Below are 13,758 nucleotides of genomic sequence, written 5' to 3'. Positions count from 1 at the left end.
GATGCCACACATAATACCTAGTTCCTACCTTAAGTGAATTACATATATCACGGTTTTTGTACGAAATTAGGCAAATTTGTAGTGTAAATTATTAATCTAGGCAAAAAAAATCCGAATTACGAAAATAGGTAAGTCGTGAGGAGTCATAGGACTTCAAATGAAGAAGTCGTGCCCCTACACAACTTCACTTTGACACCGTGATCAGAGGTGAAGTCGTACACCCAAAAACGACTTCAGGGCATGGTAATCGATTACCCAGTGTTGTAATTAATTACCACACTTCTTTTCATAAAAAAATATAAAAAAAATTGAAGTCGTAGGGGGTTGACGACTTCAATAAGAGAAGTCGTGCATCCCACACATCTTTACTTTTTTAATTTTTAATTTTTTTATTAATTAAAATAATTTATAATTTGTAAAAAATGTTTTTAAATGTATTTAAAATAATTAAAATTATATCTAATTAATAATTAAAGGTTTTTAATATTATTAAATAAATAAATTTCATGATTTTAATTATTTTTGTAATTAAATTAAATTTCTTATAAAATAATTTCAATTAAATAATTTATAACTATAATTATTGTAATTATCTAATTCAAAATTCAAAAAAAATTATATTTCTATATTTTTGAATTTTTATTATTTTAGTATTTTTTTTTTACAAATCATAATTAATTAGTAACAATTTTTTTCATTATAAACTATTTAAATTAATAAAAGTATTAAATATAAACTATTTAAATTAATAAAAAAACAAAATAATTAAAATTAGGAAATTTATTTATTTAATAATATTAAAAAACTTTAATTATTAATTAGATATAATTTTAATTATTTTAAATATTTTTAAAAACATTGTTTACAAATTATAAATGATTTTAATTAATAAAAAATTAAAAATTAAAAAAAGTAAAGATGTGTGGGAGTGCACGACTTCTCTTATTGAAATTGTCAAACCCCTACGATTTCAATTTTTTTTATATTTTTTTTATGAGAAAATATGTAGTGATCGATTACAACACCGGGTACCATGTCCTAAAATCGTTTTTTGGATGCACGACTTCACCTCTGACCATGATGTCAAGGTGAAGTCGTACAGGGGACATGACTTCTTAATTTGAAGTCGTATGAACCTCCACGACTTGTCTATTTTCATAATTCAATTTTTTTTTGCTTAGATCGGTAATTTATACTACAAATTTGCCTAGTTTAGTGCAAAAACCCATGTATCACACATAATTCCTAGTTTCGTGGTTGTTTTACAATTATACTTCATTGTTATGGATTTTATATTACACCTAAGTTTCTATACATGTTAACACTACACTAGATAATGCATAATACCCCAATCTCAAACAATATTTAATGATAAGATTATAGCCGTACATGTATCAGAAGTACATCTAAAAAGACACAAATAATTGGACTAAAATTCTACCAACCTCAAACAAATATTGCATGATTAAACTGATATTGCTGACAAGTATAAATCCAAAACACAAAAACACTACATTCATATCATGCAAATTAAATTTCACCAAATTATTACTTTCTAAGCCTTTAATTTTATTTATTTCACAAATATTTGGATATCACCTAAATTTCTGAGTATAGGATCAAGAAGCCTTTAATTATTTAATGTACAAAAAATTACAATCCAACTAAAAAAGTAAATGAGTAAACAATGATAGGAAAACTGCAAATAATGTATAATATATATATATATATATATATATATATATATATATATATATATATATATATATATATATATATATATATATATATATATATAATGAGAATAAAATACAATTAAATTTTAATAGGCATTTTATTAAGCTAAAGAATAGACATATCCCACTGTAGATTTTAAGTTGAAAATACAAAACATCTTAATTCAGCAAGTACAGATATTACAGTTCACAAAGTTCTAAAAGAATATCAATACGAACATATAAACATTTTAGTATAGAGTTTGTATTTATACTAAGAGTAAATAAATTTTACAAAAGCTTGATATAAAAAAGACTGGTATATATGTTCGAAAATGTCAACCATTTTGTTCTGAGGGTCTAAATCCATGAATGGTTGCGAAGAGAGGCATTGATGGCAGTCACATCAGAGCTTAGGGTACTAAATTTATTAGCCGAAGTCGAAGGCACATGAACATTAATATTAAATGGTAAAAATGCAGTAACAGGAAGCAAATAGAAGTGGAAAATTGAGGCTGCATTTATGGCACCCAACAACACCTGTGCCTGTGTGGCAAGGCCTTGGACAGTAATCACGTAGAACAACCACTTTTAACTCTTCCCTTTTAAATTCTTACTGCTTCTCCTTTCTTTCATCCAACACCAAAAACTCGAGCAATCCTGTGACTATGTGTGCGCATGCAATGCAACAATTTCTTGCATTTGCATTGCACCCTCTTTCATGTGACCTCTTCTTGCACAATCCTGTGAAACGCTTCAATTTCCCCATACACCCTCTTTTATACTTTAATTATATATACAAATGCACCGACCGATTCACAACATCTCAGAAATTTCCACACCAAAACAACAATGAGGAGGTCGACTTCTCTCCACGCCGCTGCATTTTTCATTCTTCTTTTACTCTGCGTTCCTGTAATCATCTCGGCGAGACACATAAACCGGTCACGTTCACGTAAGTTTAACACTTTTATTGAGTTCGAAACAATGATGATGAAATGAGTGTGGTTGTGTTTTAATATGATGTTGCATGATTTTGATGGTTTGTAGATGGTGGAGAAGAGAAGAGAAAAGATGGAATAAGAATGAGCGAAATGAGGAGAGAAAGGTTGCAGCATTGGGAAGGAAGAATGGGAAGAAAAGACACACTAGAAATAGCAGGGTCGAGGTTGCCGGATTGCTCTCATGCGTGTGGATCATGTTCGCCATGCAGGTTGGTGATGGTGAGCTTCGTTTGTGCATCGCTTGCAGAGGCTGAGTCCTGTCCAATGGCTTACAAGTGCATGTGCCATAACAAGTCCTACCCTGTCCCATGAATCACAATCTCTCTCTCACCTTCAATTTCTAACCCCTTTAACATACACACTGCCCTCGTCTCTTTGTTCTTCATCACTTTCGTAAACACTATAGACATGGTTTTGAGGTATAGTGTTCTTGTTCTTAGGTTTTAAGGAATCAATAATCGTTAATGTTTCAGCTTCTGAATCTCTTTTCTTTTCAGTATTAAAGAAAACATAGTAATCTGTTGTCGTACAATGAAGCAGGAGAGATTCATGGCCACTGGGCCAATTTGGGCTGCAATGTAATTCGGCACCTCCAAAATGCTATTAACACCCCAACTTCTCTACCTGTGCTAAATGCATAACTTAAACTTCTTTACTAAAAACTAACAACTGTATTATTATATTGTTAATACAAAGGTGGATACATTCGGCTACCTGGTTATATAACTCAATTATCTTAAAAAAGACACAAGTTATCTTCAAAACACGAGTTATCATTTTAATTAAAAATTAAATTAATGATGATAAAGATTACATTCTAATAGTAATTGAATTAATTATCAAATAAATTATTTGTAATGATATATTAAATAATTGTAATACATGTTATTGTTTTCAAAACTGTATCGTGATTAATTAGTTTAGTGGCTGGTAAAAGAATGTTTCACAATACAATTAATTCAATTAATGTTTTAAAAAGTAACCTTTCCAGTGATTCACTGTCTGACAAAAAGTAATAATTTATACCACAATTATGTTACTGTTATCAATAATAGATTGTATCGTAATTAATTTCATTTCAACTGAAAAGGTCATTTACATAAAAAAAAACTTTTGAAATCAGACTTACTGATTCATTTGTTGTTCATAAGCTCTACGGGTATTATAAAATTTTGAAAAATAAATGCAAGTATTTAAAATTTATTTAATAATAATAATTTTGAGTAATGAATAGTCGAAGTTTGAACATTCCTATTGCAAATGTAATTAAGAAAATTGAAATTAACTCTCAGCCATCACTTATTTTTCTCCTTTTTATTTTTCTAACTAAAAATTTTAATTAAAAATCTTTTGATTTTTTTCTAACATTGTATTAAGTGTTGGAGTTTCCCAATGCTAAGGAAAACACAAAGAACTCCATTTGGCTAAACAATCGGAATTATGCTTAATTAAATTAATTTGGTCTATTCACTCATTTGCTTGTTTATATCACAAGTTATGAACTAAACAAACCGTTATTCCCTGCTAAGAGTTCTGATTATTGATTAGTTAAAAAGAAAACAAACATTAATATCTAAAACACAGTAATCATTCAATAACTCTTTCTAATTTCGGAGCATATTCATACACTAAATTTACAATTAATATACAACAAAAGAATCACTTAAAAAAGCACATGTCTGAATATATTTATTTTATAAAATCAATTAAGAATATTTATTAAACTCATTTAGAAGAATACTCATGAAAAATTGAAACACAATATAGTTGTTTTCAGTTTCGTTATGTTTAAGGATTTAAGATATGTGTATAATAATAATAATAAAAGACCCAAACATCATTTTCAATTCTGACCAAAATTTTAAAAGGAAGATTTTAGTTGCAGCAGCCATCATAGATTATGGCTACGTTTGCCACTCTGCATTTTAGCTGCATCAATGCATCACATCCAAATTTGCAACAATTATTCCGTTCAATATTTGACAATGAGATATTAAAATACATATGGCTTGTGGCGACCATAATATCAATTATGATTCATTTTCACTAAAATCTATGTTTAAGTATAAATCCACTCAACACACTCTTCTTTCATAATTATTCAATTAATCTGCCAAATAAACAACTGGGCTTATTTTATATTTCATGATCTGCTTCAAAACTACACAACAGAGGTCAACATCGACTTAATTACTTCTACTAAGCACACATGTTCCACCTTAATCACTTCAACCAAAAATTAAAATGTTTCATCATATGCTTTTTGTTTTTGTAAAATTGTTTCTTTGAAATGATATAAAACAAGTTAGTGAAGAAAACAAAAATAGAATTATGTCATCACGAGTAATAGAAAACATAAAAACTGAAATAATAGTCTAAATGTGTTTTGTATTTTCAAAACCAAAAATATATATTTTTATTAAATGTATAAAGTTTGTTTTTTGGGTTTTGAAGTAGAAAATGATTTTCATAAATAAGAAGCAAATAAACCCTCCATTTCTCTACATTTTTTTTAATTAAGGGAAATAAAATATTATCCTTTTGTTGAAATATTCGTTCGTGTGTCGTCCATGATTTTGTTTAAACTATTCTGAGTAGAGAAGTGGAGATAAGAGTAAAATAATTTTGAATCGCACAAAAAATATGTGGCAATATCTTCTACTTGTCCTTTTGTCTCTTAGAACAAGTAAAAATAAAATGAAAGGGAAATTCTCAGTTGGTTCAAGAGGTAAAAATTTAAATAAGAAAAAAAATGAGAGCATGCTGATGCAGAGTGGGTCTATTTAAAATTAAATATTGTTAACCCTAAAAATTGTTGGTTTTAGTTTTTTTTTTCTATTTTTAGTCTATGATTTTAGAATATATTATTTTGATATTTGTAGTAAAGTGAATATTTTTTAAAAGAAAATATTGTATGTCATTTGAGAAACAAAAGTAATGTATTTTCAACCAAAAAGCAAAAGATTAGTTGGTGAGAAAAATAAAAACAGAGTATCTTTACCAAAAAAGTATTGGAGGATTATTTGGTGAGAGAAATAAGAAAAGGGATTGTGAAAAGTTTGACACCCTTTCCATTTTCACAAAAGTAAATATTAATTTATGTGAAAATATCACCACCAGATTTCTGAAAAACATGTAAACCCTCACATTCTGCAGCTGATTACTGATATCACCATGTCATGCAACTACTTTCTTTGAAATTAAGTTCTTTTTAGTGTAAAGGTGAGAATCCTTTATTTGCAGATTGTGCAACTGATTATGAATTTCTCATAAAAGAATACAATAACTTTATTTGGAGGGAATTAAAAAGACAATGCATTATTGATAATTGATATTTGAAAATATCCCTGAATAATAAGGACTAGTAGTTAGAAAAAAAAAAACAAAAACTAAAAGAATAATAAGAGAGTGACAATACAATATAGGTCAATTCATGCATATAATAACAGAGTTCATCCCTCTGTAATGCATAACAGAGAGCTTTGTTGAACATGGATGAATTGGAAACAATCAAAGATACACTCCATCAAAAAGAGTGCACCATCCTTTGCCCTAATTGCATTCTCTCCTTTTCTTTCTCTTTATTAAATGAGTGCGCACAGCAACAACAAGCAAAAAGCCACAAAGAAAATTGGCAAAAATGTGAAACATTGCTCACTGATTCTGCATCATTTGTCACATATATTAACCATTCATTACTGTGATACACATTACAGTCTCTTCTGTCCTCTGACCTCCCTAACCTATCTCTCTACAATTACCATCTCTTCATCAGAGGCTGTCCAAAGAAGTCAAATCATGAGCCACACAACCCTTTTAACGACGACTACTGCTACATAAATACATATCCTCCCTCATTCCTCACACTACCTCAAGAAAAAGAAAAAAAAAAACAAAAGTTGCAATTAATGGTCCAAGATGCATATAAAAACCAAACATCCCAGCAAGGATGTTTTTTTATCTTTGCAAGTGCGAGCTCTTTGTGGAGTAGTGGATCAACCCTTTTAGCCACCATGTCGAATGCCCATGAAGTGATTAAAGTCATGATGCTGGACCCTGAGTTGCTTCAACCATGAATCTGCCACACTCAACAGTGACAATAGCCTTTCTTGGTCCCGACCACAATTTCCTGCGACCCACACGTTTCCTCCTTGCATCTTGTACGTTGCCAAACCGAATGCCGGCAGTGCTATGCCTTCCCCTTCCTTTTTCTTCTCATGCCCACCCTCAATATCATCGTCAAGATCCATGCCTACACAAATCACACCACATTCCATGATTTCATGCATTTTCTTTCTCAAATTTACATCTTTCCTCAGTTAAACTTTCCATTGCCCCACCAAAACAGGGAAGTGAAAGAGACATAATCATAGGAGTACGGCATGATATGAAATGCAACCACCTTCTTTTCATTAGGGTCAACCTAATATTAAGAAATTTAGGTGGGTTCTTTTTATATGGTTTTACTTTCAACTCTTTTTTTTTTCTATTTTTCTTAAGTATCTTTTCTTAGATATTTAGAGTTCGATCATATATTATTAGTATGGTTATTGGAAAAATGTAAATTCAGAAAACAAGATCATGGGAAATACCTTGAAATGAAGATGAAAGTGTATGATAAGTGAGGAAGCATGTAGAAAGGTCTTTGATTGTTCTTCCCATTGGGATATGGTATATTGGGTACCTGAGAAAAAGCATATTCGTTAGCATCTGTGTCCCCAGAGAGACTAAGGTAAAGATGTGCGTTGGGATTAATTTCAAATGTATTATTACATTATATAATAATTTGAAGTATATTTTGGTGACGAAGTTAGATAGAGAAATTTAGTAATTACCAGGCAACAGCCATCCAACTTGCTGGCGAAAGATCAACACTTCTTAATGACATCAGCCCTGGGTACCTTTGAGCTAATCCAGTAATCTGAAAGTAAGATACCATCCAAGAAAGTCAGCAATCGAATCTTTATTCTTTTCTGCACTTTACTTATTATGCTACACGAATATTTTTGCTGTTTTTATGCATTACTGCTTGTGCTACCCGAATATCTTTTGTTGTTTCTATAACAATCGCTATAGTCCAAGCAATGAAAATTACACACATCAGTAAAGCTTTGGGAGAAGAACATATGCCAGAAACGCATAACGAAATACATTGATAAGATATAAAGAAAAGGGAATATGCATAATTTCCATCATCACTTGGAAGGACTTATTCAGAGGGAACAAAAAATGAAAATGAGTCTCTCTATCAACTCCTGTTGAATAGTCAATGTATGCATCTTTTCCGATGTTTATCCTTAAAGGGCTTTTGGTAATTGCAGTTGGCCTTTAAGTGCTTTTCAATTTTCCATGATCCATACCTAATGAATTGGTTGGAATCTCATTTAAGAATAGAAAAATCAGAAGACAGACATTAATGAACAAGAACACACCTTATCCATGAGAGGAACTCTTCCATATGGAGTTGCTCTTTCAAAATACTGGCAATAGAGGTGACCCAATCTGTCATTGAAATGCCAGAGAGAATCTTGCTCAGACCCTCCTCCCTCTTCTGAGGAAGTTCCATCCCACCTCCATAACTTGTCGCACTCACTCTCGTCGCTCAAAGAATCACTGTAGGAATCCCTGGTTTCACAGTCACCTGACTCGGTCTCTTCCCTGAAATACATTCATCCAAGTTTCTGCATTAATTCCTAAAAATCACTACCATATCATAAAGCTGACAATGATGCACACAGTAATTCACCAAACCACTCAGCAGAAATAAAAAGCTCAACAACCCATTTTCCAAAAGCAACATCATGGAACCCGCGTGAATATTTGACCATAACAAATTAACATTATCTATCTCACCCAAATGGTGCACTCTATCAGAAAACTCAAAAAAATAAAAGATTTTCTTTTTCTTTTTCCCTGTTTCAATTTAAAATTCTTCAAGTTATCCACAGAACTAGATATTATTCATGGTGGAAGCTCAAAATGGCAAACAAGTTATGATGATTCGATTCACGGTATTCTACCTGAAACTGTTGCTGGTGAATATCTGAACTGCTGAGAGATAAGGCACGTAGTACTGCACGAGTGTCTCACCGCTGGTCAAGGAGATGGGAACTCCGGCTCCATAAGCACTCCATTCGTCATAGCAATTCCAAAGATCCCCCAACGTGAAATATTCCACGCTTTCTCTCTCCCACGGATGCCACAAACGGTTAAGGCTTGTGATCTCAGACTACAAACACACAAAATAAACGACACAAAATTTAGGACAACATACTCACAAGGAACAATAAATAAGAGAATGAAAAGAAAAGAAAAGGACAAGACCTTGGGAAGAAACTGGGATTGAACCACAGGTGTGGTACACCGTACGAAACAATCAAGATTAGAATGCATTGACCCTTTGTTGAAAATCATGGTATTGGAGATCGATAGATAAGAGAGAAGAAAAATATAGAGAAGGGAGGGAAGATGGAGATTTTAGCTTCTCTCCCAACCCTGAAAAACAGAGGCAACCACCCAGATGGGGAAGAAAACAAAAAAACAAAAAAGAAGAGTGAGACAGATTGTGGGATTGCAATTTTGCCTATGAAAGAGAATTGAAAATGCAAATCGCCCCCACAAGGAAAGACTTCTAATTTTTGACGTTCAGACACCGAGTTTCCCGCAAAATCTCAATACCCTTCACTTTTTTTCGCCTTGTGTGTCTCTTTCCTTCTCCCTTTTTCTCTTCTCAATCAATCAACAAACAATGTTGCAAATTCAACACCCACACACGGGGAGACGGATTTTTATGCAAACAAACAATGCTATTTTTCTCTCTCTGTCGCTGTTAAACCAAGCCTTCAAGAAAACTCTGCTTTGTTCAACGTTTAAAAAACACACTACTCAGGAGATAACAATAACACGCTGACGCTTCAACCTTAAATCTTGAGATCAAATCAAACACCCAAAAGAAAAGTCACACAGTCACCTTTAAAATAGTAAAAAGAAAACACAGACGAGGATAAAAAAAACATCACGGACAAGGTCAGAAAGTACTACGTGTATCCAAAATATTCATCAAACGGATACAAAAGAAGAACTTTGGGTTTAATTTCGATGAATTTCGATGAAGTGATGAGCGAGTAATGGCAGAGGAGATAGATGGATAGATTGGTGGAGGTTATGAACGATACAAAGCCATAATAGAAGCATTAGAATACAATATTTATAACATTTATGAGCTTCACCCGTCTCTTCCAATAGTTTCACTCTATGAAATTCTTTATACGCAATGTAAATAATATAATACATCTTTTTTAAACTTTTACGATTTCATTATAGGACAAGGTTTGTTACTATACCACAAACCCGTAGCTATCATCTTTGAAACTTCGTTCGTTTCGTTCATAGATTTAAATTTAACAGCTATTACTCTGTTACATAGACAAAGCGGATTTGTATTTTTCACCTAAATATATATCAGATTCTTTTTTTTTAAATTATAAATTTAAAAAAAGGATCTTGTAAATAAAGACTGAGAAAGTGTTTTTAAAAATGAAAAGTATAGAAGAGTTAAAAAAAGGATAATTAAAAGGGTGGAAAAAGAAAAACACAATAAATGGCATGAGAATTGACTAGTCTGTGTATACTGTTTTTTTTTTCAGAATTAAATGTGAGCCATACATAAAGTTGAAGTGACAATCTTAAGGTATTCTCTTGTTCTGTATTTTTTTGCAATTTCTATGATTAAAAAAAACCGATAAGGTTGCAAGATTTAATGTAAACTAAAGAAACAGTACTCTTTATTCGTCCGTTAACTTTGATGAAATTAAAGTATTATGTGACTCCCAAGTAAGTGTATTAAAACGGCTTTGAACTTGCTTGCAAATAATCAATAGGCTTATAATTAGGTGTCGGTTACAAAACTGCAAAAAACACAGTTAGTTCCCTTAATGCGTAATCACATTTTAATGTGGTGATAATAATAAATAATAAGCTTATAAATACAAAGACGTTTAATATCACTTGTTGCAACTCACTTCCTACCTTACGTAATGACATTAAAAAGACACTAATTTGACTGTTAATATTTCTCTATTCAACAGTTGATGGCTTCTCTTGTTAGTTATTGGTATATGTAAAAGCCCAATTCGGTATTTGTTTACGACTAATTGGTTGTCTCATTTTAGCTTCTCTTTACTTAATTATAACAAAAAATTAATGGGCTTAAAAAATGATGTTAATATTTTTAATGAGTGTTAGAACAAAGAAAGAAAGAAACATTAATTGAAAGCGAAATGGTTGGGTGAAAGCATGCAACTTTTGTTGGTTAGCCTAAAATAAAATGTTTAGAGCAAAAGAAAAGGTACAGTTATAATGATAGTAATTTCCTCTTTTGCTTCTATTTTGTATTTTAACTGAATAGGTGTTGGGAAACCACGTGAACGTGAGTGCAAGGATACTAACTAATAATACTATTAATTTTTTATGACCTTTAAAAAAATTAAGGGTAAATTAACTTAACAATGGCATAAGAAAATATGTTAAATATATATATATTTGTAGGTTAGTCGCATTCCTTAGGCATATATATAATAAAATTAGTAGGGAGAAGAAGCGTGCAGTGGTGCTAAAGTCTCTGTTTTGGTGGAAAACATCCCTATAGGAGTCTTAATTTTATGTATTGACTTTGCAATAAACTAAGGTAATGAACTTCACTTCACCCTTTTGAAAGCTGGCAAGGGATACTTACGAAAGGATCCACGTATGTGTCAGCTAATTATAGTTGCCTCTACAAGTTAAATGGTTAATTGAATGTTAGTTAAAAAGGAGACTTGGAAATGAGTGGTTTGCAATGTGCATTAACAATGGGGAACATCAAAAAAATTTAGGTTCAATTATTTTGTTATCCACGACAAAATTATGTAAATGAAAAATGTTCATATACACTCAAAAGGGAAATTCACATATTAAGTGATTAAACCCTTGAATTAGCACAAAAATGGGTTGCTAGTTAGGGTGGACAAAATATTCAATTCATAATAATTCTAAATCTATATTATTTAAGTCTATTTAAATACATTTATTTTAAATTCAAATCTAATTTAATTGAATTTAGATAGAATTTAGATTGGGCCATTTTTTAGATTTTTTAAACATTTAAAATCTAAGTACATATAAGTCAAAGTAAGGCCGTTGAGAATCAAATTGAATCAAATGACTTGGGTTCAATGTCGAGTAATATTGGTCTAGAACAAAAGCTAAGTCAAATTAAATTAGACAAAAGAGTTAGTTTGAACCAATAGTTGAGCCAAGTCAGTTCGACTGAAGATCAAATCGACTAGACTTAGGTTAAAAGATCAATTTGAATTGGCTCGAATCAAATAATCAAGTTAAGTCGATTTAAGCCAAAGAGTTAAGTTGATTTGATTTGAATCGAAGTTCGAAACAAGTTGAACCAAGTCAATAGGTAGAATCAAGTCATCATAGGTTAGGATCAAGTCATAGTCTACTAAATCAAAGATCAAATTGAGTTAACATAGGTCAAAAATTTTAAACATAAATGACTTAAGCCAAAGAATTAGGTCAAAATTGTCTCAAATCAAAGAATTGAATCGAGTTTGTCTGAAACAAAGAATTGAGTTGAGTCGATCTAAATTAAAGAATCAAGTTGAGTCAATCATAACTAAAAATTAATATGTATTTATCCAAATCAAATATCAAAATGAGTTAAATAAATCAAAATTCAAACATATGTGTATTTCTTTTAATGATTACACAATGACATTGTGGCTTCACCTTACATAATAATGTCAATTTTTGTTCCATTACCATTAGAAAGTAGTCATTTGTGATCCCAAACTAAGATTATCCTTTTTCCGTTTGAACTTCAAGAGTTTTCTTGTAGAAATCCTTAATATATCCACGCTTTCATAATTATTTACTTTCATTTGATATGTAATCTTCCTCAATTCATTCAAATATTTATTATTCCCGTTATATCATACTCAGTTTATTTTTTATAGAAAAAAAATCATGCTATATAAATTTAATATCTAAGAATTTTGTTTATTAGTAAATGGATTTCAAGTTACAGATATAAAAACTGATTTTTAAAAAAATAAAATAAAATAAAAATTATGATTAGGGCTAACCCATCTTAATATTTGAACACATTAATTGAATAGAAAGATTTGAATGTCAACCAATTTAATTGACGCAGTTTACTTTTGCTAATTGTGGCAATCATTGACATTGTTGGTTTAATAGGCGTATAATATAGACGTGGTATCAGGGCAGGTCAAATAATATTTCAACGTATCCCTGTCTTTTATTTCACTTTTAATTTCTGCATATAGTGGTAACACTGATTTACCAAATTTCATATTTCATATTTCATATTATGTTCATTGCTTCTGTGTGCAAAGGTTTGTTCAATTCAACTTCAACGGTACAAATAATTATAATATTTGGAGCGTATATTAATTATATATTTGTTGGTTTTCTCCCACCTATTATTATTTCGAACGTAAACATTTTTTACAATTACATATACAATAATTAATGAATATTGAAATCTAACTTATTGGTAAAATAATAATTAAAGCATGAAAAATGATATGAAACAGTGGAAATTTAGAAATGCAAAGATGGTTACATTTTGTGGCTTTTGTAAATACTTTTTTTTTTTTTTTTGCTTTGCCAAAACGACTAAATTAAGTATCGTGGCATTTTTCATTTCAACCATTAAGGAAAATGCATTAATTGTAAATTGATTCCTATATATTTAATGTTGGGTGCAATTTTATATATGTGAATATTACACATTATTATACGTTTTGTTTAGTTATTCGATTCATAAATACGTAAGACAAAACACTTAATACGAAAAGAAAAAGGTAAAATACAAATTAGGAAAGAAGAATAATCCATATACTTCAGCTTTTATTGAAGATAAGAATGAATAATATAATTTGTAGTGAAACTCGATGAGAACTTGCAAGAAGATAAAATCAACCTAGTCTTCGTAACTTCTCTAATATCAAATTAATCATGTT

General features: G+C 30.6%; 2 protein-coding genes across 2 annotated transcripts; one reads left to right on the top strand and one right to left on the bottom strand.

Annotated features, from left to right (window-relative positions):
- The first annotated feature begins 2,468 nt into the window (after positions 1-2,468).
- On the top strand, positions 2,469-3,337 carry LOC108333811 (protein EPIDERMAL PATTERNING FACTOR 2). Its single transcript, XM_017569269.2, has 2 exons — positions 2,469-2,670; positions 2,766-3,337. The coding sequence occupies exons 1-2, from the start codon at positions 2,568-2,570 to the stop codon at positions 3,029-3,031; spliced, it is 369 nt and encodes a 122-aa protein (XP_017424758.1). The 5' UTR covers positions 2,469-2,567; the 3' UTR covers positions 3,032-3,337.
- A 3,013-nt stretch (positions 3,338-6,350) lies between these two features.
- On the bottom strand, positions 6,351-9,939 carry LOC108332375 (uncharacterized). The gene is made up of 6 exons (XM_017567611.2): positions 9,044-9,939; positions 8,740-8,948; positions 8,152-8,377; positions 7,555-7,640; positions 7,312-7,403; positions 6,351-6,971 (listed from the first exon to the last, which is right to left on the bottom strand). The coding sequence occupies exons 1-6, from the start codon at positions 9,131-9,133 to the stop codon at positions 6,724-6,726; spliced, it is 951 nt and encodes a 316-aa protein (XP_017423100.1). The 5' UTR covers positions 9,134-9,939; the 3' UTR covers positions 6,351-6,723.
- Positions 9,940-13,758: the final 3,819 nt, after the last annotated feature.

Source organism: Vigna angularis, chromosome 11 (assembly GCF_016808095.1).
Source record: "Vigna angularis cultivar LongXiaoDou No.4 chromosome 11, ASM1680809v1, whole genome shotgun sequence".
Taxonomy (NCBI): domain Eukaryota; kingdom Viridiplantae; phylum Streptophyta; class Magnoliopsida; order Fabales; family Fabaceae; genus Vigna; species Vigna angularis.
This window is presented reverse-complemented; position numbering and strand designations above follow the sequence as displayed.

Coding starts and splice junctions, on each gene's coding strand:
- LOC108333811 (XM_017569269.2), top strand. CDS start 2,568: ATGAGGAGGTCGACTTCTCTCCACGCCGCTGCATTTTTCATTCTTCTT. Junction 2,671..2,765: donor CATAAACCGGTCACGTTCAC/GTAAGTTTAACA, acceptor GATGGTTTGTAG/ATGGTGGAGAAGAGAAGAGA.
- LOC108332375 (XM_017567611.2), bottom strand. CDS start 9,133: ATGATTTTCAACAAAGGGTCAATGCATTCTAATCTTGATTGTTTCGTA. Junction 8,949..9,043: donor AATCCCAGTTTCTTCCCAAG/GTCTTGTCCTTT, acceptor GTGTGTTTGTAG/TCTGAGATCACAAGCCTTAA. Junction 6,972..7,311: donor ACTTTCATCTTCATTTCAAG/GTATTTCCCATG, acceptor TGATTTGTGTAG/GCATGGATCTTGACGATGAT.